At 42.6% G+C, this 21,673-nt stretch overlaps 1 protein-coding gene across 5 annotated transcripts in view; it reads left to right on the forward strand.

Moving 5' to 3' along the window:
• The first annotated feature begins 8,093 nt into the window (after window positions 1-8,093).
• herc2 (HECT and RLD domain containing E3 ubiquitin protein ligase 2) overlaps window positions 8,094-21,673 on the forward strand; it is a 143,699-nt gene continuing 130,119 nt past the window's right edge. For 3 of the 5 annotated variants that reach the window (XM_062975352.1, XM_062975353.1, XM_062975355.1), the window contains exons 1-3: window positions 8,316-8,656; window positions 14,186-14,297; window positions 19,895-20,009. In XM_062975352.1, the coding sequence (XP_062831422.1) occupies window positions 8,604-8,656; window positions 14,186-14,297; window positions 19,895-20,009 (280 nt within the window). In that variant the 5' untranslated portion in view covers window positions 8,316-8,603. Of the gene's footprint in view, window positions 8,245-8,315; window positions 8,657-14,185; window positions 14,298-19,894; window positions 20,010-21,673 lie in introns of those variants that run through there. The other 2 variants (XM_062975356.1, XM_003218784.4) reach the window with 2 other exon arrangements.

Raw genomic sequence — 21,673 nt, forward strand, 5'->3', positions numbered from 1 at the left:
AGGATTTAGACCAGGGGTCCCCAAACTAAGACCTGTGGGCCGGATGCGGCCCTCCAAGGTCATTTATCTGGCCCTTGCCCTCAGTTTTAGATTTAGGCTTGCCCAAAATCTGAAATGACTTGAAGGCACACAACAACAACAACAACAACAACAACAACAACAACAACAACAACAACAACAACCCTAATTAACTTGACTATCTCATTGGCCAGAAGCAGGCCCACACTTCCCATTGAAATCCTGATAGGTTTATGTTGGTTAAAATTGTTTTTCCTTTAAATATTGTATTATTCTTTCACTGTTGTTGTTGGGTTTTTTTGCACTACAAATAAGACATGTGCAGTGTGCATAGGAATTTGTTTGCTTTTTTTTCTTCAAATTATAATTCCGCCCCTCAACAGTCTGAAGGATTGTGGACTGGCCCTCTGCTTAAAAAGTTTGAGGACCCTGATTTAGACAATCAAGGGAGGTTAATAAATGCACATCTACTAAGGTCCCTCTTCTGTGGGAGCAGCAGACTCTCAGCCTCAGGTTAAATGGACAAACCTCACTGATCTAGTTTCCAATATACTTCACAACCTCTGAGGATGCCTGCATAGATGTGGGTGAAACTTCAGAATGGAATGCTTCTGGAACATGGCAATACAGCCATACAGCCCAGAAAACTCACAGCAACCCAACTATAAATCTTTTGGCGGTGGGGAAGGATGGCTTGATAACACCCAAAAGGCCACCATTTCCACAACCCCTGCTTTAACAAAGAAGTGTTACATTTCTGTTTGCTCTTTCATGTATTTTCATTCACTCTTGCTTAATATTTGATAACATGTCTCTTAAGTTTGAGAATTTTAGAAAGGTATAAGTGTGAGTGTACATGTTTCACCAAACACATTCACAAAGAATTGTCATCTTACACTGCTGAATTAATTCGGTTTCACACCACCTTAGCTGGCATGGCTCAATGCTGTGGAATCATGAGATTTGTCGTTTGGTGAGGCACCAGCACACTTTGGGAGAGAGGGCTAAAGATGTTTTTAAAACTAAAATTTCCATGATTCCGTAGCATTGAGCCATGGCAGTTCAAAGAGGGTCAAACTGCAATAATCCTAAAGTGTAGATGCACCCTTTGTTTGTCTAGGATGGGGTGCATAGCAAGATTGATGTATTTATCTGAGAAAATGTTTTGGCACAATAATCCTATACTACAGAACAGAGCATGAGAGTGTGCCAGAAGACGAGAAAAAATCAGATTCTGGATGTATTTTTTTTGAGGAAAAGCATCCATGAAAAATTAATATTATTTTTATTCATTACAATCAGTATAAAAACACCATAACTGACATTAGCTAGTAGGGTCGCCATAAGTCAGAAACAACTTGAAGACACACAATTACGACGGCCACAACAAAGTTGCTTGGTTGCTTGCATGAATTTTAGTTACTAATATGTAGCTGATATATGTTCTTTTCAGTCAAATTTAATTTTCTTTCCAATTCTCCAGGACCATAAAACAGATTGCTTCTGAACTAGAGAACAATGCTTGCTTTGTCCTATAATGAATAGTTCTGCCTTGCTTTAACAGAAGTTGCTTTGTGCTGCCTTCAACATAATATAATTATCAGTATCTGCTGCTTTAAAAAAAGAAGGACCTATCACTTGTATTTGCTGGTCCTATTTCATAATTATAATGCTTGATTTTAGTACATCAATCAATGTGGTCTCTAAGCACCATTTGACAGTCAAAAAATGCTCATGTCTGTAGAAATTATCTGTTCTCAGAACATATGTTTCCATTACAGTCACTGATGAATATTAGTCTGATTTCATCTTAGTTAATAATTAAGACTTTTTTAAAAGGTGGAAGCAAACGGCAGGTTTGAAATATATGTTACTCTAGTCTAACCGTTCAAACATGTTTACTCAAAGTGCAATGGGAGCTGTACTTTGAATTATCTTAGCCAACACATGTTTGCTGAGATAAACAGAATATGGGGCCAAGTGAAATACAGACATGATGAGGATCGGTGCATAACAGAAGGGTATTTAATTCTTCCTACACCCATTAATTATTCCCTGCAAGGTTTGGTTTTAGTTCTCCTCAGTAAGCTTTATGTGCAGTTCTAAAGCTCAAGGGAATAATCAGCAAATTACACACCTATGGAGACATCTGCAGTTTGAGTAAATTAGTGGTTTTGAATCTTTAATCCACTAGAACCTACAAAGAAATCAGAGTTTTCTTTGACAAGATCTGAGGGCTTTCACCTTTGCCTCTTCATCTGAGTGTGAATAGGATCTCTTCAGTAATCAAATCTATATATATAAAAGAGTGATGGCATCACGGCAATTCACAAAACAACAAAAGTACAGGCCCCCCAACCTCAAAATTTGACAACACAACCCATCATCCACGCCTCAAGGTTGATACAACAAAAAGAAAAGAAAAATAAAGTCCTAATTAGAGGGAGAGCAATATTTTTTTTTATCCAATTGCTGCCAGTTTAGAGGGCTAATCTCTGCCCACTTCGTTGCCTAGCAACCAGCCAAGGGACAACCAGGTTTCAGTTAGGGGACAGGCACAGTTAGGCCTCACTTAGACTTCTTCCACAGATTATCTAATTTGCACTGGATTATATGGCAGTGTAGACTCAAGGCCCTTCCACACAGCTATATAACCCATTTATAATCTTATATTATCTGCTTTGCACTGGATTATCTTGACTCCACACTACCATATAATCCACTTCAGTGTGCATTTTATACAGCTGTGAAGATGGGGCCTCATATAATCCAGTTCTGAGCAGATAATATAAGATTAGAAATATACAGTAGAGTCTCACTTATCCAACGTAAACAGGCCGGCAGGATAAGTGAATATGTTGGATAATAAGAAGGGATTCAGGAAAAGCCAATTAAACATCAAATTAGGTAATCGTTATACAAATTAAGCACCAAAACATCATATTATACAACAAATTTGACAGAAAAAGTAGTTCCATGCGCAGTAATGCTATGTAGTAATTACAGTAGAGTCTCACTTATCCAACACTCGCTTATCCAACGTTCTGGATTATCCAACGCATTTTTGTAGTCAATGCTTTCAATATATCGTGATATTTTGGTGCTAAATTCATAAATCCAGTAATTTCTACATAGAATTACTGTGTATTGAACTACTTTTTCTTCCAAATTTGTTGTCTAACATGATGTTTTGGTCCTTAATTTGTGAAATCATAAATCATAACTTAATTTGATGTTTAATAGGCTTATCCTTAATCCCTCCTTATTATCCAACATATTCGCTTATCCAACATTCTGCCGGCCCGTTTATGTTGGATAAGTGAGACTCTACTGTACTGTATTTACAAATTTACCACTAAAATATCGCAATGAATTTAAAACACTGACTACAAAAACATTGATTATGAAAAGGCAGACTGCGTTGGATAATCCAGAACACTGTATAAGCGAATGTTGGATAAGTGAGATTCTTCTTTAATATGAAATAATTACTGGGATAGAATAATGCAGAACAATATAATCTCTAAAACCAGGACAGTAAATAAACAGGGAAATTTCACACAGGAAACAATCAGGGCCAGCTAACACCTCCCAACAAAGTATTCCCATCATCAAAGTCTGGCAAATCCTCTGTTTTCTCAGGGCCACAGACAGTAGAAGCACATAAAATATCACAAACAACACCACTCTGAAAACAAAGGAATTCAAGACAGGAAACAATCAGGGCCAGCTAACACCTCCCAACAAAAAATTCACTCAGGGAGGAAACAGCCAGGCTTTAAAGCTGCAAGGCCATTACATCCTAATCATTTTTCCTAATTGCAGCATTCATACTTGCCTCCAACAAAAAAAAAAAACCAATCAGAAATATTGTATATTCACAACCTTTAGGAAATAATATCCCCTGATGGCGCAGCGTGTTAAAGCGCTGAGCTGCTGAACTTCTGGACCGAAAGGCCACAGGTTTGAATTGGGGGAGCGGAGAGAGCCCCCACTGTTAGCTCCAGCTTCTGCCAACCCAGAAGTTCGAAAACATGCAAATGTGAGTGCATCAATAGGTACTGCTCCGGCGGGAAGGTAACGCCGCTCCATGTAGTCATCCCACATGACCTTGGAGGAGTCTACGGACAACGCTGGCTCTTCGGCTTAGAAATGGAGATGAGCACCAACCCCCAGAGTAAGACACGACTGGACTTAATGTCTGGGGAAAACCTTTACCCTTGACCTTAACTACCACCAATTCCTCAATACTTTATTTCCCATACCACCAGACTTCGCCACAGCAACGCGTGGCCGGGCACAGCTAGTATATTAATAAGTTCAATAATACAGAAAAGGGGTTTCAGTAATGCTACTGAAATCAGCTATCAGTCACCAGGGGAGAGTGTAGGTCCATTGCCCGGCATGCCATGCTACTTTGAAAGCCAGGAAAAAATGACAGGCTGTCAACAGCTATAATCCAGGATCTCATTCTGGATGAGCAGGCAGATCTGGTGTGCATAATGGAGACCTGGTTGGGCAAGGCGGGAGAAGTCAACCTTACCCAGCTATGCCCACCAGGCTTCTCTGTGCAGCACCAACCAATATCTGGGGAGCAGGAAGGTGGGGTTGCAGTGGTCTGTAGGGATTCCATCTCCCTGACAAGATGCCCCATCTTTGAATGTGTCCACCTGAGGGTAGGCGATCGGAACAGAATAGGGATGCTGCTAGTGTACTGACCACCCTGTTGCACTATAGTCTCCCTGCCTGAGCTAGCCGGGGCTGGTCTTGGGCCTGGAATTGGAGTCCCAATGGCTCATTATGCTGGGGGATGTCAATGTTCATGTGGAGACCACCTTGTGGCTAAGGATTTCATGGCCACCATGGGGCTGTCCCAATGAGTATGTGGCCCCATCCAGAGCTGGGCACACATTAGACATGGGTTTCTGCCAGGGATGGGAGGAAGGTGGCAGTGTGGATGAGTTATCCATCACTCCTTTGCCATGGACCGACCATCACTTGGTCAGGTTTAGGCTTACTGCACCTCCTGACCCGTGCAGGGGTGAAGGGCCAATTGAAATGGTCCGCTCCAGGAGGCTCATGGATCCGGATGGGTTCCTGACGGCTCTTGGGGAATTTCCTGCCGCCTCAGTAGGTGATCCTGTCGATCCTCTGGTCACTCTCTGGAATGGGTAGATGACTAGGGCAATAGGGCAACGATTGCTCTGGAACGTCCCCTCTTGAGTTGCAGAGCTAAACTAGCTCCTTGGTTCAACAAGGAGCTGGCAGCAATGAAGCGAAGAAAGAAGGGTCTAGAGTGCGTGTGGCATACCAAACACAATGAGTCAGATCGAACATGGCTATGTCTTTATCTAAAGGCATATGCTGCGGCAATAGATGCTGCAAAGAAATCCTTCTTTGCTGCCAATATTGTGTTAGCAAAGAACCGTCTGGCAGAGTTGTTTTGAGTAGTCAGAGGTTTGTTAAACCCTGTCTTCCTTGACGGGGTCCCTGACAACTCAGCAGCTCGCTGTGAAGCATTTGCTCAGTTCTTTGCGGACAAAGTCGCTCTGATCTGCTCCAATTTGGACACCATGTTAACAGCAGTCTCTGAGGATGTATTACGAGCATCTGCTTGTCCGGTTTTAATTGGTGCAGTTCGATGATGTGGATAAGATATTTGGAGAGGCAAGACAACTACATGCATCTTAGACCCCTGCCCATCCTGGATGGTAAAGCAAGCCAGAGGGGGTTTGGCACAGTGGGTGAAGGTGGCAAAGATTCCGGCCAGCTTAAAACAAATTGTAATAAAAACGTTGTTGAGAAAACCATCACTGGAGCCCACTCAATTTAACAACTTCAAGCCAATTTCCAATTTTCCTTTTTTGGGCAAAGTCCTGGAACGTGTGGTTGCCTTGCAACTCCAGGTGTTCTTGGAAGACATGGATTATTTGGGTCTGGCTCAGTCTGGCTTTAGGCCGAGACATGGTACCGAGACAGCCTTGGTCGCCTTAGTCGATGATCTATGCCGGGAACTGGACAGGGGGAGTGTGTCCCTGTTGGTTCTGCTGGTATCCTTCTGGGACGTCTTGTGGGAATGGGTTTGGAGGCACTGTTTTGCAGTGGCTCCAGTCCTTCCTCGAAGACCGCTCCCAGAAGGTGTTGTTGGGGGACACCTGCTTGGCCCTGCAGTCGTTGTCTTGTGGGGTCCCGCATGCTGTTTAACATCTACATGAAGTCGTTGGGAGAGATCATCCGGAGTTTTGGAGTTTGGTGTCATCTGTACGCAGATGATGTCCAACTCTATCACTCCTTTCCACCTGCTACTAAGGAGGCTGTTTAGGTCCTGAACCATTGCTTGGCAGCTGTGACAGTCTGGATGAGAGCGAACAAATTGAAACTGAATCCAGACAAGACAGAGGTCCTTGTGGTAAGTTGTAAGGCCGTACAGGGTATAGGGTTACAGCCTGTGTTGGATGAGGTTACACTCCCCCTGAAGATGCAGGTTCACAGCTTGGGAGTTCTCCTGGATTCATAGTTGAGCCTGGAACCTCAAGTTTCAGTGGTGGCCAGGGGAGCTTTTGCACAGCTAAAATTTGTGCGTCAGTTGCGCCTGTACCTTGGGAAGTTTGACTTGGCCATGGTGGTCCATGGTCTGGTTACATCCCATATAGATTACTGCAACGCGCTCTACGTGGGATTGTCTTTGAAGACTGTTCAGAAGCTTCATGTGATCCAATGGCCGGCAGCCAGGCTGCTCACCGGAGTGGTATACAGGGAGCATACCACCCCTGTTATGTCAGCTCCAGTGACTACACAATTCAAACTGCTGGCTTTAGCCTATAAAGCCCTAAACAGTTTCAGCCCAGTCTACCTGTCCAAATGAACCACCTCGGAGTTTAGGATCATCTGGGGAGGTCTTGCTCTCAATCCCACTTTCCTTGCAAACGCGACTGGTGGGGATGAAAGACAGGGCCTTTTCAGAGGTGGACCCTCGGCTGTGGAATTCTCTCCTTAGCAATATCAGATCAGCCCCCTCCCTCCTAACCTTTAGAAGGAGAGTAAAAACCTGGCTTTGGGAGCAGGCCTTTGAAAAATAGCGTGTGCAACAATTGTAACGGGAAACTGTGCAATGTGATTATGGAATGGCCTCAACCTTGTTCTTGGAAGACGTATTTTAACTTTGAAATGTATTTTAATTTGCTAATTTGTATGTGTTAATTTTATTCATTTTTATCTTATGTTTTATGTCTTGAGGCACTTTTTAAGTGCTGTTTTGTAAGCCGCCTTGAGTCCCCCTCGGGGTAGAGAAAGCCAGGGAATAGATAAGGTAAATAATAATAATAATGTCTGGCCAGGATCACAGGGTTGTTGTATGTTTTCCAGGCTGTATGGCCATGTTCCAGAAGTATTCTCTCCATAGATGAAACGTCAGGAGAGAATACTTCTGGAACATGGCCATACAGCCCGGAAAACATACAACAACCCAACAACAATAATAATAACGCTTGTGTATTTCAATTATTTCTCTGTGTAGTCTGGTATGGTGGTTGTTAGAATGGTCCAGCATTTCCGTGTCCTCAAATAACACATTGTGTCCAGGTTGGTTCATGGAGTGCTCTGCTCTGGCTGACTTCTCTGGCTGAGTGAGTCTGCAGTGCCTTTCATGTTCCTTGATTCATGTTTGGGCAATGCTGCGTTTGGTGGTCCCTTCCACAGCTGCATACGTGGTATACGGTAGACTCCTGCCGAGGTGAGAGGATCCCTCTTGTCCTTCGCTGTTAGGAATTGTGGGAGTTGAAGTCCACAAGCCCTGGAGGGCCCAAGTTGGCCCATGCCTGCTATAGATGGACGCTAAATCAAACCATGTGATACCCGTGGCTGCTTGAAGGCACACAGCAACCCAGCCTCTCCCGCCTCCAAATCCACACGCCCTCCGCTCTGATCCTCCTCCTCCTCCTGCGGCTCTATAGCAACCAGCACCCTTCTTGCCGCTTCTTCTCTATGGCCAAGAGAACACGTCCCGCCCTCTTCGCCGGGGATTGGCGGGAGTGGACGGGGAGCACCGAGCTCCGATTGGGCGCCTCCTCAGTCCCTCCGCTTCCCTGGCGTAAGTGGGTGGGGCGAAGAAGGTGGAGCAGCAGTAGCAGGAGGATTAGTTGGGAGCTTGTGTAGTCGCCGCCGCCGCCTCCTCCCCCGTTGCTGCTGGGCCGAGGGAGGCGGGCGAGCCGCGGGAGACAGGCCTTGGTGAGTGAGTGCGGGTGGGAGCTGGGGCGGAGAACCAGGCCGGGAAAGGTCGGGCTGGCCTTCTGCCTGAAGGAAGGGAGGGGAGAAGGACTGCGAGGGGAGGCGGCTGCGGCCCTCATCCTCCGCCCAGACACCCCAGGAGCTTGGAGCCCTGGATAGGATAGAATGCTCCAGCCCCATTATTGATGTACAACGGCATAGTAAAATGGTGGGCCCTTATGTAAAAGGGCGGAATCAAGGATTGCTTTGTGGAATAGTACTCTTTTAATATTTCCAATCAGTGAATATGGAGGGAGGGCCTACTGTACTGTAGATGGACAGGGCGTCCCCCTTAAAACCGTGTGTGGCCTTGGGGATTCATGGAAGGCGGAGGCAATATATGTACGGCTCAGGAATTCCTTTCTGTGGGAGCGTAAGTACATTGTGTCCCAAAAGGAAACATTAACAAATGCATATTTAATTTTATATATTATATATATTATATATATACATATAGGGCTGAGGCAATGCATGTCTATGGGAGCATAAGTACATTGTGTTCCAAAAGGAAACATTAACAAATACATATCATATTGTTATATATTATACACACACACACACATATGGCTGAAATAATATATTTTTATGGAAACATAAGTATTGGGTGGCAACCTGTGCTTGACAGAGTCACACTCCCCCTGAAGGCGCAGGTCTGCAGCTTGGGGGTCCTCCTGGATTCGGGGCTGACACTTGAGGCTCAGGTGTCGGCCGTGGCCGGGAGGGCCTTTGCACAATTAAAACTTGTGCGCCAGCTGCGACCATACCTTGAGAAGTCAGATCTGATCATGGTGGTCCATGCCTTAGTTACCTCTAGACTGGATTATTGCAGTGCGCTCTACGTGGGGCTGCCTTTGAAGACTGCCCGGAAATTACAATTAGTACAACGCTCGGCAGCCAGGTTTCTAACTGGAGCAAATTACAGGGCGCGTTCAACGCCACTGTTTAAGGAGCTCCACTGGCTTCCGTTTATTTTCCGAACCCAATTCAAGGTGCAGGTTATTACCTACAAAGTCCTGAACGGTTTGGGACCCACCTACCTTCGTGACCGCATCTCCCCCTATAAACCTGCACGATCTCTTCGCTCGTTGGGGGAGGCCCTCCTCTCGCTTCCACCACCCTCGCAGTCACGGTTGGTGGGGACGAGGGAGAGGGCCTTCTCCGTCGTGGCCCCCCGGGTTTGGAATTCGCTCCCCAGGGAGATCAGGCAGGCCCCCACCCTCCTCTCCTTTCGGAGGAGCCTGAAAACCTGGCTCTTCCAAAAGGCCTTTGATGACTGATCCTTGTAGGATTGACTTGGTTGCCCACTTAGTAATAGACCCCCAGGTATGCCTTCTCAGTATTATACTTAGCACTTTAAAGACTATGTCAGCTGGGTAACTACCCCTCCCTGATGACTTCGACATATTTTGCGCCTTGCCCAGATCCATGAATTCAACCCATATTTTAACATTTTATTTTGTATGTTGATCTTTTATGACTGTTTTTATCAATGTTGATGTTTTATTGTTGATTGATTTGCTTATTGTTTTGCATTTGCTTTTATACTGTTGTGTCTGGACATGGCCCCATGTAAGCCGCCCTGAGTCCCTTCGGGGAGATGGGGCGGGGTATAAGAATAAAGTTATTATTATTATAAGTGCATAGTGTCCCAAAAGGAAACATTAACAAACTATATATATACATACATACATAGCTAGCCAAGGCAATATTTTTCTATGGGAGCATAAGTAAGTACATTGTGGCCCAAAAGGAAAAATTAACAAATGCATACATGTAAGGCAGAGGCAATATTTTTCTATGGGAGCATAAATACAGGGTATCCTAAAGTCTCCATGGATAGGAAAAATTAGCATATGCATATTATATTGCGCATGCATGCATACACAATATAATATGCATATGTCAATTATATATACTATATATGTAAATTGTAAAATTTTAGTAGTGACTATGTTGTAAATAAATGTACATTTAGCTGCAATTCACCATTCCCCAATCAGACTTACAGGTACCATTGTAAATGACAATTGTATACTAAGGGTTTGAGGGGTGGTTCCTGCACTGCCTTGCCTTGCAAACATCACTTGGGATTTTGGTTAGATTGCTGTTGCACTTCGTAATAGCCCAAAATAAAACAATTCCAAAATTGTAAACTGTTAAGGGTGTATATGTTTTTTTGTAGGAGTATATGTGTATAGCAAGCCCTCTGAGGAATGACTTAGGGAGCTAAATATGTTTAGCTTGGAGAAAAGAAGGCTGAGAGGGGACATGATAGCCTTGTTTAAATATTTGAAAGGATGTCACATTGAGGGGGGAGCAAGTTTTTTTTCTCCTGCTTTGGAAAATAGAACATGAAGCAAAGGATTCAAATTGCAGGTGAAAAGACTCAACCTAAACATTAGGTAAAACTTCCTGAATGTATTTATTTCTCGTGTCAGAAGCGAACCGAGGGTACAAGTTGTAATGGATTTGGAAACATATAGGTTTTTTAAGAAAAAAAAAGCTTGGCATTAATACTAAATGTCTTTTGCCCAGTAGCTGGCCACTTGGAGTGCCTCTGGTGTTGCTGTTAGAAGGTCCTCCATTGTGCGTGTAGCAGGGCTCAGAATGCATTGCAGTAGGTGGTCTGTGCTTTGCTCTTCTCCACAGTCTCATACTGTGGACTTCACTTTGTAGCCCTATTTCTTAAGGTTGGCTCTGCATCTCGTGGTGCCAGAGCGCAGTCTGTTTAGCGCCTTCCAAGTTGCCCAGTCTTCTGTGTGCCCAGGCGGGAGTCTCTCATCCGGCGTCAGCCACTGATTAAGGTTCCGGGTTTTAGCCTCCCACTTTTGGACTCTCGCTTGCTGAGATGTTCCTGTGAGTATCTCTGTAGATCTTAGAAAGCTATTTCTTGATTTAAGGCGTTGGTGTGCTGGCTGATATCTGAACAGGGGATGGGCCGGAGATGTCAATGCCTTGGTCCTTTCATTGTTGGCTGCTACTTCCCAGCGGATGTCAGGTGGTGTAATGTCGGCTAAGCAGTATAATTTCTCCAGTGGTGTAGGACGTAGACATCCTGTGATAATGCGGTATGTCTCATTAAGAGCTACATCCACTTTTTTAACGTGGTGAGATGTATTCCATAATGGGCATGTGTATTCAGCAGTAGAGTAGCAAAACGCAAGGGCAGATGTCTTCACTGTGTCAGGTTGTGATCCCCAGGTTGTGCCAGTCAGCTTTCGTACGATGTCATTTCTAGTGCCCACTTTTTGCTTGATGGTAAAGCAGTGTTTCTTGTAAGTCAGAGCATGGTCCAGGGTAACTCCCAAGTATTTTGGTATGCTGCAATGCTCCAGTGGGATTCTTTCCCAGGTAATCCTCAGAGCTCAAGATGCTTGTCTGTTCTTAATGTGGAAAGCACACGTCTATGTTCTAGATGGATTAGGGATCAGCTGGTTTTCCCTGTAATAGGTAGTAAGAGCACCTAAAGCTTTGGAATGCTTCTGTTCAACCATTTCAAAGCTCCTTGCTTGGGCGGTGATGGCACGATCGTCAACATAGATGAAACTCTGGCCCTTCTGGCAGTGGCTGGTCATTTGTGTAAATGTTAAATATTGATGGAGCAAGCATGCTCCCCTGAGGGAGGCTGTTCTACTGTTTTCGGCATCTGCTTCTCTGACCCTGGAATTCAACAAAAAGCTCCTGTTTTGTAGCAGATTTCCTATGAAGCGGATGAGGTGGTAGTCCTTTGTGATATTATAAATTTTTCTCAGGAGAAGGCAATGGTTTACAGTGTCATAAGTTGCTGGCAGATCTGTGAAGACAGCTCCTGTAATCTGCTGCCTTTCAAACCCATCTTCTGCGTGCTGAGTCAAATTCAAAACTTCTGATGTGCAGCTTTTGCCTTTCCTGAAGCCAACTTGCTCCGGAATCAGACATGGGTCTATTTTTTCTATAATTCTATTCAAAATAAGTCTCTACAGAACTTTGTAAAGATGGCACAACAGGGAGCTTGGTCTATAGCTTTTTGGGTCATTACAGCCTTTACTTCGTTTCAAGATGGCTATGACTTTTGCTTTCCGCCAGATTTTGGGAATCTAACAGGATGCAATGAAGTTGTTCATCATCTTCAACAGCCAGCACCTTGCTTTTGGGGCAAAGTTCTTAATTTGTTCCATCCATAGATCGTCCAGGCCAACTGCTTTTCCATTTTTACATTTATTGAGGGCCATGTCCAATTCAGTTGATGTAAAAGGTTCATGAAGGTGGTGGTTCTCATTATCTGGTTGTTTGACATTTGGGTTTCCTATTCTTCAGAAGTTGATGCGTTATCTGATCTGCCTTTATGTTGGCATGGGTGTTAGTTTGTGAGGGATCATTGCTCAGCTGTCTTAACAGCTTCCATGCCTTCTGACTGCTCCTGCCCATGTTGACTTCTGTTATCAGATTTATCCACTGTTCTTTCTTGGCTTCAGAGATGGAGGACAGAATGCTCTGCGCTGTCTGGAGAGTTTGCTCACTAAATAGGTCTTCATTGTGGAGCCTGTAGTAGTCTTCCAGCAAGGCAGCTGTATCAGGAGTAATGCCCTGAAGGTAGTGTGTTCTGCAGTCTCTCAGTATAGAGGCCCGTGAACAGGTTTTTACTATTTTGATAAAGTGCTTGTATTCCTCAGGGATTGGAGCAACTGATATGATCTTGTCATCTAGCATGTCTGAGAATTTAGACCAATCTGCCTTCCTGACTGTGAGAGCGGTTTGGTAGCAGAATATGCTGCCTCAAGATTGTGATGGAGTCTCCTTCCTTGGAGGTTTGTAAACAGGGCGGCCATCTCTCAGGGGTGTTTAATTGTCTATGCCTGCATGAGGTTGGACTGGATGGTGGTTGTGGTCTCCTCCATCCCTATGTTGCTGTGAATCTTCATGTATATAGTATAAAGCAGGCTTGACCCGCCCCGTCCCATCCTATAGTCTTTCTGTCAGAGATGGAGTTGCATAACTATGGAAATCATAGGGACGGTGGTGGTGGCAACAGCAGTTCAGGTGTGGTTTCTGCAGTTGCAGGGCATTTGCCTTAGCTTGAAGGCAGTGCGGTGGTTTTCATGCTTCTCAGGGTCTGAGGCACAGGGCAGGATCTCTGTCTGTCTGTCTGTCTATCTGTGGATCTGATGTGAATTAGTGTGTGTGAACTCTTGTGTAGGATCTTCCTGCCTCCTTGTTAGTCATCCCTCCCCTTCCTTATTTCTCCTATTTTTGGTTTTATTCTTTTGTTTTCAGACATGGCTTTCAAGTGGTTGATAAGCAGTGAACTGCTATGTTGTAGATGGGTAGGCTGATGCCCAAGAACACCAATTTCCACCTCCTTCAAAGCTCTAAAAACAAAAAGTTATTTGGGAACAGATTTGCAACTTCAAGCAGATGACAGGAAAGTGTTTTTGTGGCCACAACAGGTCTTGCTTGTTATGGAAGCAGTCAGAGTAGGTGGCCAGACTGAAATGCTAGGGGAGACAGTGGAGTGCTTCTTTTTTGTAATGGAAATGTAGAGCTCCTCCACTTGCCTCTTCAGGGTGAAAAGGGGTGAATGGTTTGGATTTGTTGGCTTGCATAATCGTCAATCAATAATTTATTTCATGCACCAGTTACAAGTCTTAAGGATAGCAGCAGCAGGAGCACAGGTTTCTGATTGTGTAGCACTGGTGCAATAGAGGAAGATGTTTTCCGTTTTAGCTTTGGGAGGAGACTTGTGTGACATAAACAGTGTTCTGGCAAACAAAATACTGATTCTCTTGTTTCCCTGCTTACAACTATCTATATTGGGACTTCTCCTTATACTGTAAAGAGTTTTTAGGAGAAGATGGAAACTATCTTGGAAGAGTGGGTGTATATGCAAAGATTTTTATGGCACCTTCCTTTTATTTTATGACAGGTTGCCCAGACAGCTAAAAAGGCTGGCTGGAAAAGGAAAGATGTCTTCCGAATCTTTTTGTTTGGAGGCCCAGACCAGATTTGATTCCAAATGGTTGAAGACAGACTTACAGGTAAAAACTTTTTAGTATGCATGACTGAGTGACCGTATTGTGAGATACTGTTTTTAATGCAATATAATCTGTTTTGCTAATTGAAAAACATAGCCAGGGGAATTGGAATGAACAAGTAACTTGTAAATATATTGATCTGACAGCTGCTCAACAGAAAGAAGTCAAAGCATGTATTTATGATTTCAGTGTATTTAAAGCTTTGATTAAAGGTATATTTATTTTATATTTAAGTCTGCCTACTGATAGTTCTTTCCATTTGGTTTGCACTGATTTGACTTCTGCATTTCAAATTGAGGCTGAAAAAGGCTTGGTGGTGGGAGCATTGAAATTGCTATGTTAGAATTCTTTAGGTTGATGTTCAACTTTGGTATGGCTGGCTGGCTGGCTTTCTGTTGTTATTTTACTTGGAACCAGCTGTACAAATAAATCTGTAACAACAATAATGATATATCCATATGTTTTGGGTTTCACTGTAATCAGTATTTGCCAGGACCATAATGGCTAGGGATGCTGGAGGGTATCCAAAATATCTGGAGGTCATCTGGTTTAGGAAAGCTAATTTTAGTAAGTAGCCCTGAGTGAGCAGGAGTAGGTAGATGGGCTTGTACACTTGTGTATGTCAGAGCTGTCCATGGGAAAATCCCTTTTAATTGATACTTTTACCATATTCTTAAACCTGGCAAAAGCTGAAAAGCCTGGGATTCCAGATTCTGTCACCATGGTGCAAATGGATGGAAAGCTGTGCGTGTGGTGATCTTTTTAAAATTTAACAACTATATTGTTTTAATCTCCAATCTTTAGTGCAAAGATAAGATACAGAAGTGGCTCAAGATTCTATGTTTGCTGTGATAATTATCAGTCCTCCCAAGTGGTAACTGGACCCAGTTATGCAGCAGGGTATACCGTGGAACTGTTTTTTTTAATGCTGGATAGGACGGTGGTTAATTGGAATGGAGAGACTTTAGGTAGTTCCATTTTCATAGGCAGATCATTATCCAAGGGTATAAATTTACCAGAATTCTGGGACACTGTAGTGGCTGGGGGCTCATTAAGATGGTCTGCTCCAGGAGACTGATGAATTTGGATGATTTTTTGTGCTTATTGGATATTTTTCTGTCTCATCAGCAGGTGATTCCATGAAATGTGGATGATCCATGAAATGGGAATTACCATATATACTTTTATATAAGTTTTAAAAAGACAAAAAGTTGCCCCACAAAACCTGGGTTGACTTCCCCATGGGTCAGTATAAGTCCTCTGCATTACTTCTGTTCTTTTTGAATGCCTGAGCACAGTGGTGCCACCAGAGGATTGCTGAGGAATGTTGAACAGGCGATAAGTGAAATAGGTGACTGCCACTTTTTTGCCCAAGCCAACTTTCAACTCACCCATCGTTATTGCTGTGCTGCTACCATTGTTTTCTCCTCGGATGGTGAAGCCCTGTGCTTTTGTTCCTTTTCTGGCTCTGGCAGTGATGGCAGTGTGCTTCTGTCTGCTGGCTCCCAGGTGGCAGGCAACCATGACAGGATTGGAGCTGGTGGTAACAGCTGCCATTTTCATAACAGCCCCACATTATCACTGGCAGCATGAGAGTTAGAGAAGAGGAGTGTATCACCACCAGAGCTTGAGAAGGAGTGGTAATAAAAGCCCAGAGCCTCACTGTCTAAAGAGAGGATATAGGTGCAGCAGTGGTAGCAGCAGGTGAGAAGGGAGATAACCTGGGTGAAAGAGTGATCTTTTATCTGCTTACTCATGATTAATTGCCCCTCCCTGCTTTAAGTGTCCCATGAGAGAAGGCTCAATGCAGGGCTTGTGGAAAGGGAGAATGTCCATGGGAAGACACTAATCCTGCCTGGTGCTTTCTGTCAAAGGAGTGCTGAGCGTAAAAAGTAGTGCCTCGTTTAGGTTCTCCCAGGATAGACTGATTTCTTACCTTAGCAATTTCACTCAGTAAAAGAGTGATTGTTAATACTTTTCTTGGTAGAAGGCCTTTTTGAATAGCTGGGCAAGAAAATGGTGGCAATGACATCCAAGGATGTTTCTAAGTGACCAGGCCACTTTGATTCACCATGGCAGAAAATTACATGCCTGCTAAAAATTAGGAAGTGAAAGATGATGTAAGTATAAAAGAAGATGAGGGAGAAAGAGCAATCTTGTGGCTCCTTGTAAACTTACATTTGTTTTAGCATGAGCTTTTATGCATTGTGCATTATTCATTTCACAATCAGCAAAAACACATGCTGAAATGAGTCTATTAATTCTAAAGGGAAAGTGTCCAGAGGAGGGTGACTAAAATGATCAAGGGTCCGGAGAACAAGCCCTACAAGAAGCGGCTGAAAGAGCTAGGCATGTTCAGCTTGCAGAAAAGAAGGCAGAGAGGAGACATGATAGCCATGTATAAATATGTGAGGGGAAGTCATAGGATGGAGGGAGCACGCCTACTTTCTTCTTCCCTGGAAATTGGAACGCGAAACAATGGTTTTAAACTACAGGAAAGGAGATTCCACCTGAACATTAGGAAGAACTTCCCCACTGTGAGAGCTGTTCGGCAGTGGAACTCTCTGCCCTGGAGTGTGGTGAAGGTTCCTTCTTTGGAGGCTTTTAAGCAGAGGCTGGAAGGCCATCTGTCGGGGTGCTTTGAATGCGATTTCCTGCTCCTTGGCAGGGGGTTGGACTGGATGGCCCATGAGGTCTCTTCGAACACTATGATTTTGTGATTCTAAGGAGCCATATCCTTTCATATGGATACATCAGTATTTCATTGTTTAATAGTTGCCATCACATAATAGTTGCACCCTTTTTATGGTACCAGGTTTGGTATTTTTGTATTTCCCACATAATAGTCAGTTACTTCTTTTGAAGGTAAAAAAGAGGTAAAAAATGTGACTATTATGTAGTGAAATATGGTATGTTTATTGTAGAACAAAAGTAAATAAAAACAGACTTATATTTTTGGTTGATTAAATATTCATGCCCTGTGAGTACTTGGTAGAAGGCCGATTGTGGGCAGTTAGCTGTGAGTCTTCTCAGGTATCTCTTTGCCAGCTTTGCACATCTGGATCCTTTATATTGGCCTTACCCTTTGGTGAAAGTGTACCAGTTGTATCAGGTGGACCCTGCGATGAACAGCAACTTGCATGCTATCTAATCTGATAAAGTTTAGGGCTTTGATTGGTCCTTTCAAAAATATTTGGGTTCTTCTTTTTCTAACATTTAATGTACCTTTGCCTTTCCCAAATTCTCCTGAGGAAAAGCATCCTCCACAGTATAAGGCTCCCCACCAACATGCAAATGGTATTTTTAGGGCAATGAGCAATATTAGCTTTGCACTATAAATAGCACTTTACAGCAAAATCTAGAAGTTCAATCTGTGTTCTATACCAAAGAAATGTTTTCCCACATGTTTACTGTATCTTCCACATGTTTTTTTTTTTAAAAAAATGAAACTCACAAACAGACTGAAACATTGGATTATTTCAGCAATGGCATTCTTCGTACCATTCTTCTATGTATTCCATCTGGGTGAAAGTTGTCCTGTGGATGATATTTCCTACCTCAGCTGCAAATCTGTCCAGCTTTTTCAGAGTTACCATTATTTAAACTGTTTTTGTGTGTTTGTGTGACCGCATGTTTCCATACGTAGGTGTTTGAACAATGTTTCTTTTCCACTTAAAAAGCTAATTGTGTTCTGTTTTTTAAAATAGTGTGAGATTGATATTCCATATGCTCATGTTATATCCTTAAAAAAAGATGGTTGAGTTATGTAGGAAAATATTCTGTCCCCCCAATATTTTCTCAGCCTTTGAGACATGCTCATGTGGTGAAGCTTGTGTTATGTTAACATCTCACTTTGAGCCAAGAAATGTTACACTGTGTGGTCCACACTTTTAATATTTCTAAGATTACCTGGTACTGTTTTTTCTTCTACTGGTCTTTTAATCACGTCTTTTCCATGGTACAATCTTTAAAAACCCTACATATTTAGTAGTTTTGATATAGTGACCCTATTTTAACAATATGATGCCAGATCTACCATAACATTCTGAAGTATTTATAAAGTTAGACAAGGTTAATCATCAGTGACCACAGACTACTCATCTTCAGGGATCTACAGGAAATGACAATTAAAAATACTGATATCAAATACGTTTTCAGCATACAGAGCTATTCATATTATATGACTTGGACCTGTTTATAAACCTGTATTCCAGTTTTTTTAGTTCACACTTGAAGGGAAAAGAAGATTGTTACACACAAGTATATTTCTAGCATGTCAGGGATTTGATAAAAATCCTTATCTCCGATATGCTAGCTATACATTTTATTTATTTTGGAAGAAAGACTGTGTTTAATCTGTCCTTGCAGAGCAAAGTAGTATACTTGAGATACAGGTTTAACACCTCATTTGCTACTTTTAAGAAGTGGGCTTAGCTGCTCCTTCATCTTCCATAACACATTTATTTTTAAATTCTTCATATTGCTGAGGTTAGTAGAATGCATATAGCTCCTGTGGTATGTAGAAGGATGGCTCTCTTGTTTCTAACTTTAACTCTCTTAATTATGGACTTATTTTTGAAACTTAATAATTGCAGATGCTACAGTTTATATTAAATAGAAAATAACCAGTGTAGTAAATTTCAGTGAGGAGATGTAAACACATTGCAGTTTGCTCTTGTTATTAAAGAACCAGATTATGCAGTTGTTTGAATTGTGATGCCTTGTATAGCTTTCTACAGTGAGAAGAAGCTTCTCTTTCTTGATGTGGAGAAGAAATGTGTAAATACCAGCTTGGCTGGTAACTTCTAATGAACAAGAAAGTGGCTTAGCAGTTAAGCTTTTGTAGGTAATGAAGTTGTTTCCTCTTTTTAGATGTGTTACAAATAACAAAGTGAAAATAAATTTGTGGGGTTATTTGAGTGACTGAAAACTACTATAGATAGTATAAATCTTCTAAATAGGAACTTTGGGAAGAAGCTATTAGTTGATTTTTTCATCCAAGCTTGTAACTAACAAATGATGCCTTTATAACAAAGATGTCTTTGTAGTATTTGTCTTATGGGATGTGGTCTTCAAATGTATGTTTGGTTGTGCTTGCCTGTTGCCATTCATAGAGTTATCTGGAGTCAGAAAATAATTTGCTAAAACTCTTGAGTTGCTCTTATAAAAAGACATGATCAATTTTGGATACTTCACTTTCTGTAGGTAGCTATGCTTTCACTTCTTTGAATAAGAATAATTGGGCTGTGTTCATGCTAAATTAATAGAACATAGAGTTCATTGCAATCAAAGGGGCATGTTGTTTGTGATTCCATCACATTGAATTCATAATGCAACTCCATTGGGATGTTAACAACTTATTCATTGTAGAAACACATTGTATAAATCTTCATTTTGGATTGTTTGACTTTGCCAACCTCATTTTCCAGAGAACTGGCTGTTTTTTTGGTTTAAGTATCTCAATTAAATATTCAGTAATAGATGGCTAACACTAAATTTGAATCGCAAATATGAACATATATGTTAGTGATTGCTGGTAATGTACTGAGAAGTAGCTCATATATCATATCTCTTTTTTTCTACCTCTTCGCTTCTAAAAGCTTGCTTTTACACGGGATGGACTCTGTGGACTATGGAATGAAATGGTCAAAGATGGTGAAATTGTATACACTGGGACAGAGCTTTCCCAAAACAGTGAAGCATCTCCACGGAAAGGTGGGTTTCTTTTCCTTTTTAAATTTTTTTCCCATCACCATTTCAATATACATATCAAATTATGGGCTGTGGCGCAGCTGGCTAGTAACTAGCTGCAATAAATCACTACTGACCGAAAGGTCATGAGTTCAAAGCCTGGGTCGGGTTAAGCCCCCGACCATTAAATAGCCCGACTTGCTGTTGACCTATGCAGCCCCGAAAGACAGTTGCATCTGTCAAGTAGGGAGATTTAGGTACGCTTTATGTGGGAGGCTAATTTAACTAATTTACAACATCATAAAAAACTGCCAGCAAAACACAAGGAAAGGAATGAGGAAGTACAGCCACTAGTGGACAGTGAAGCAACAGGTCCCCCTGTGGACGGAATCGTGAAGCTGGAAAAATGTTAAATACCTCTGTGTGTGTCTATACTGTATGTTGTTTGTCTGTTGGCATTGAATGTTTGCCATATATGTGTTCATTGTAATCCGCCCTGAGTCCCCATCGGGGTGAGAAGGGCGGAATATACTGTAAATAAATTATATATTCTTCGTAACATTAAAGGTAAAGGTAAATGTTTCCCCTGATGCTAAGTCCAGTCGTATCCGACTCTGGGGGTTGGTGCTCATCTCCATTTCTAAGCCGAAGAGCCGACGTTGTCCGTAGACACCTCCAAGGTCATGTGGTTGGCATGACTGCATGGAGCGCCGTTACCTTCCCGCCGGAGCGGAACCTATTTATCTACTCACATTTGCAAGTTTTCGAACTGCTAGGTTGGCAGAAGCTGGGGCTAACAGCGGGTGCTCATTCCACTCCCCGGATTCGAACCTGCGACCTTTTGGTCAGCAAGTTCAGCAGCTCAGCGCTTTAACACACTGCACTACCACATTATCCTTGCTAATTCCACCTTTATCTCCCACTTATGTCTATTGTTTTATGCTTTATGTTTTGGTAAATTGTTAAGTCTGGTTATGTGCAGATGATTTCTTATTTATTGTTGTCTTGGAAGTGCTGGAAACTGCATTTATAATTTAACTAGCTGTGCCTGGCCACGCGTTGCTGTGGCGAAGTATGGTGGTATGGGAAATAAAGTATTGAGGAATTGGTGGTAGTTAAGGTCAAGGGTAAAGGTTTTCCCCAGACATTAAGTCCAGTCGTGTCTTACTCTGGAGGTTGGTGCTCATCTCCATTTCTAAGCTGAAGAGCCGGCGTTGTCCGTAGACTCCTCCAAGGTCATGTGGGATGACTACATGGAGCAGCGTTACCTTCCCGCCGGAGCAGTACCTATTGATGCACTCACATTTGCATGTTTTCGAACTTCTGGGTTGGCAGAAGCTGGGGCTAACAGTGGAGGCTCTCTCCGCTCCCCCAATTCAAACCTGTGGCCTTTCGGTCCAGAAGTTCAGCAGCTCAGCGCTTTAACACGCTGCGCCATCAGGGGATATTATTTCCTAAAGGTTGTGAATATACAATATTTCTGATTGGTTTTTTTTTGTTTGTTGGAGGCAAGTATGAATGCTGCTATTAGGAAAAATGATTAGGATGTAATGGCCTTGCAGCTTTAAAGCCTGGCTGTTTCCTCCCTGAGTGAATTTTTTGTTGGGAGGTGTTAGCTGGCCCTGATTGTTTCCTGTCTGGAATTCCCTTGTTTTCAGAGTGGTGTTGTTTGCGATATTTTATGTGCT

The sequence above is a fragment of the Anolis carolinensis genome, chromosome 3, assembly GCF_035594765.1.
Source record: "Anolis carolinensis isolate JA03-04 chromosome 3, rAnoCar3.1.pri, whole genome shotgun sequence".
Classification (NCBI taxonomy): domain Eukaryota; kingdom Metazoa; phylum Chordata; class Lepidosauria; order Squamata; family Dactyloidae; genus Anolis; species Anolis carolinensis.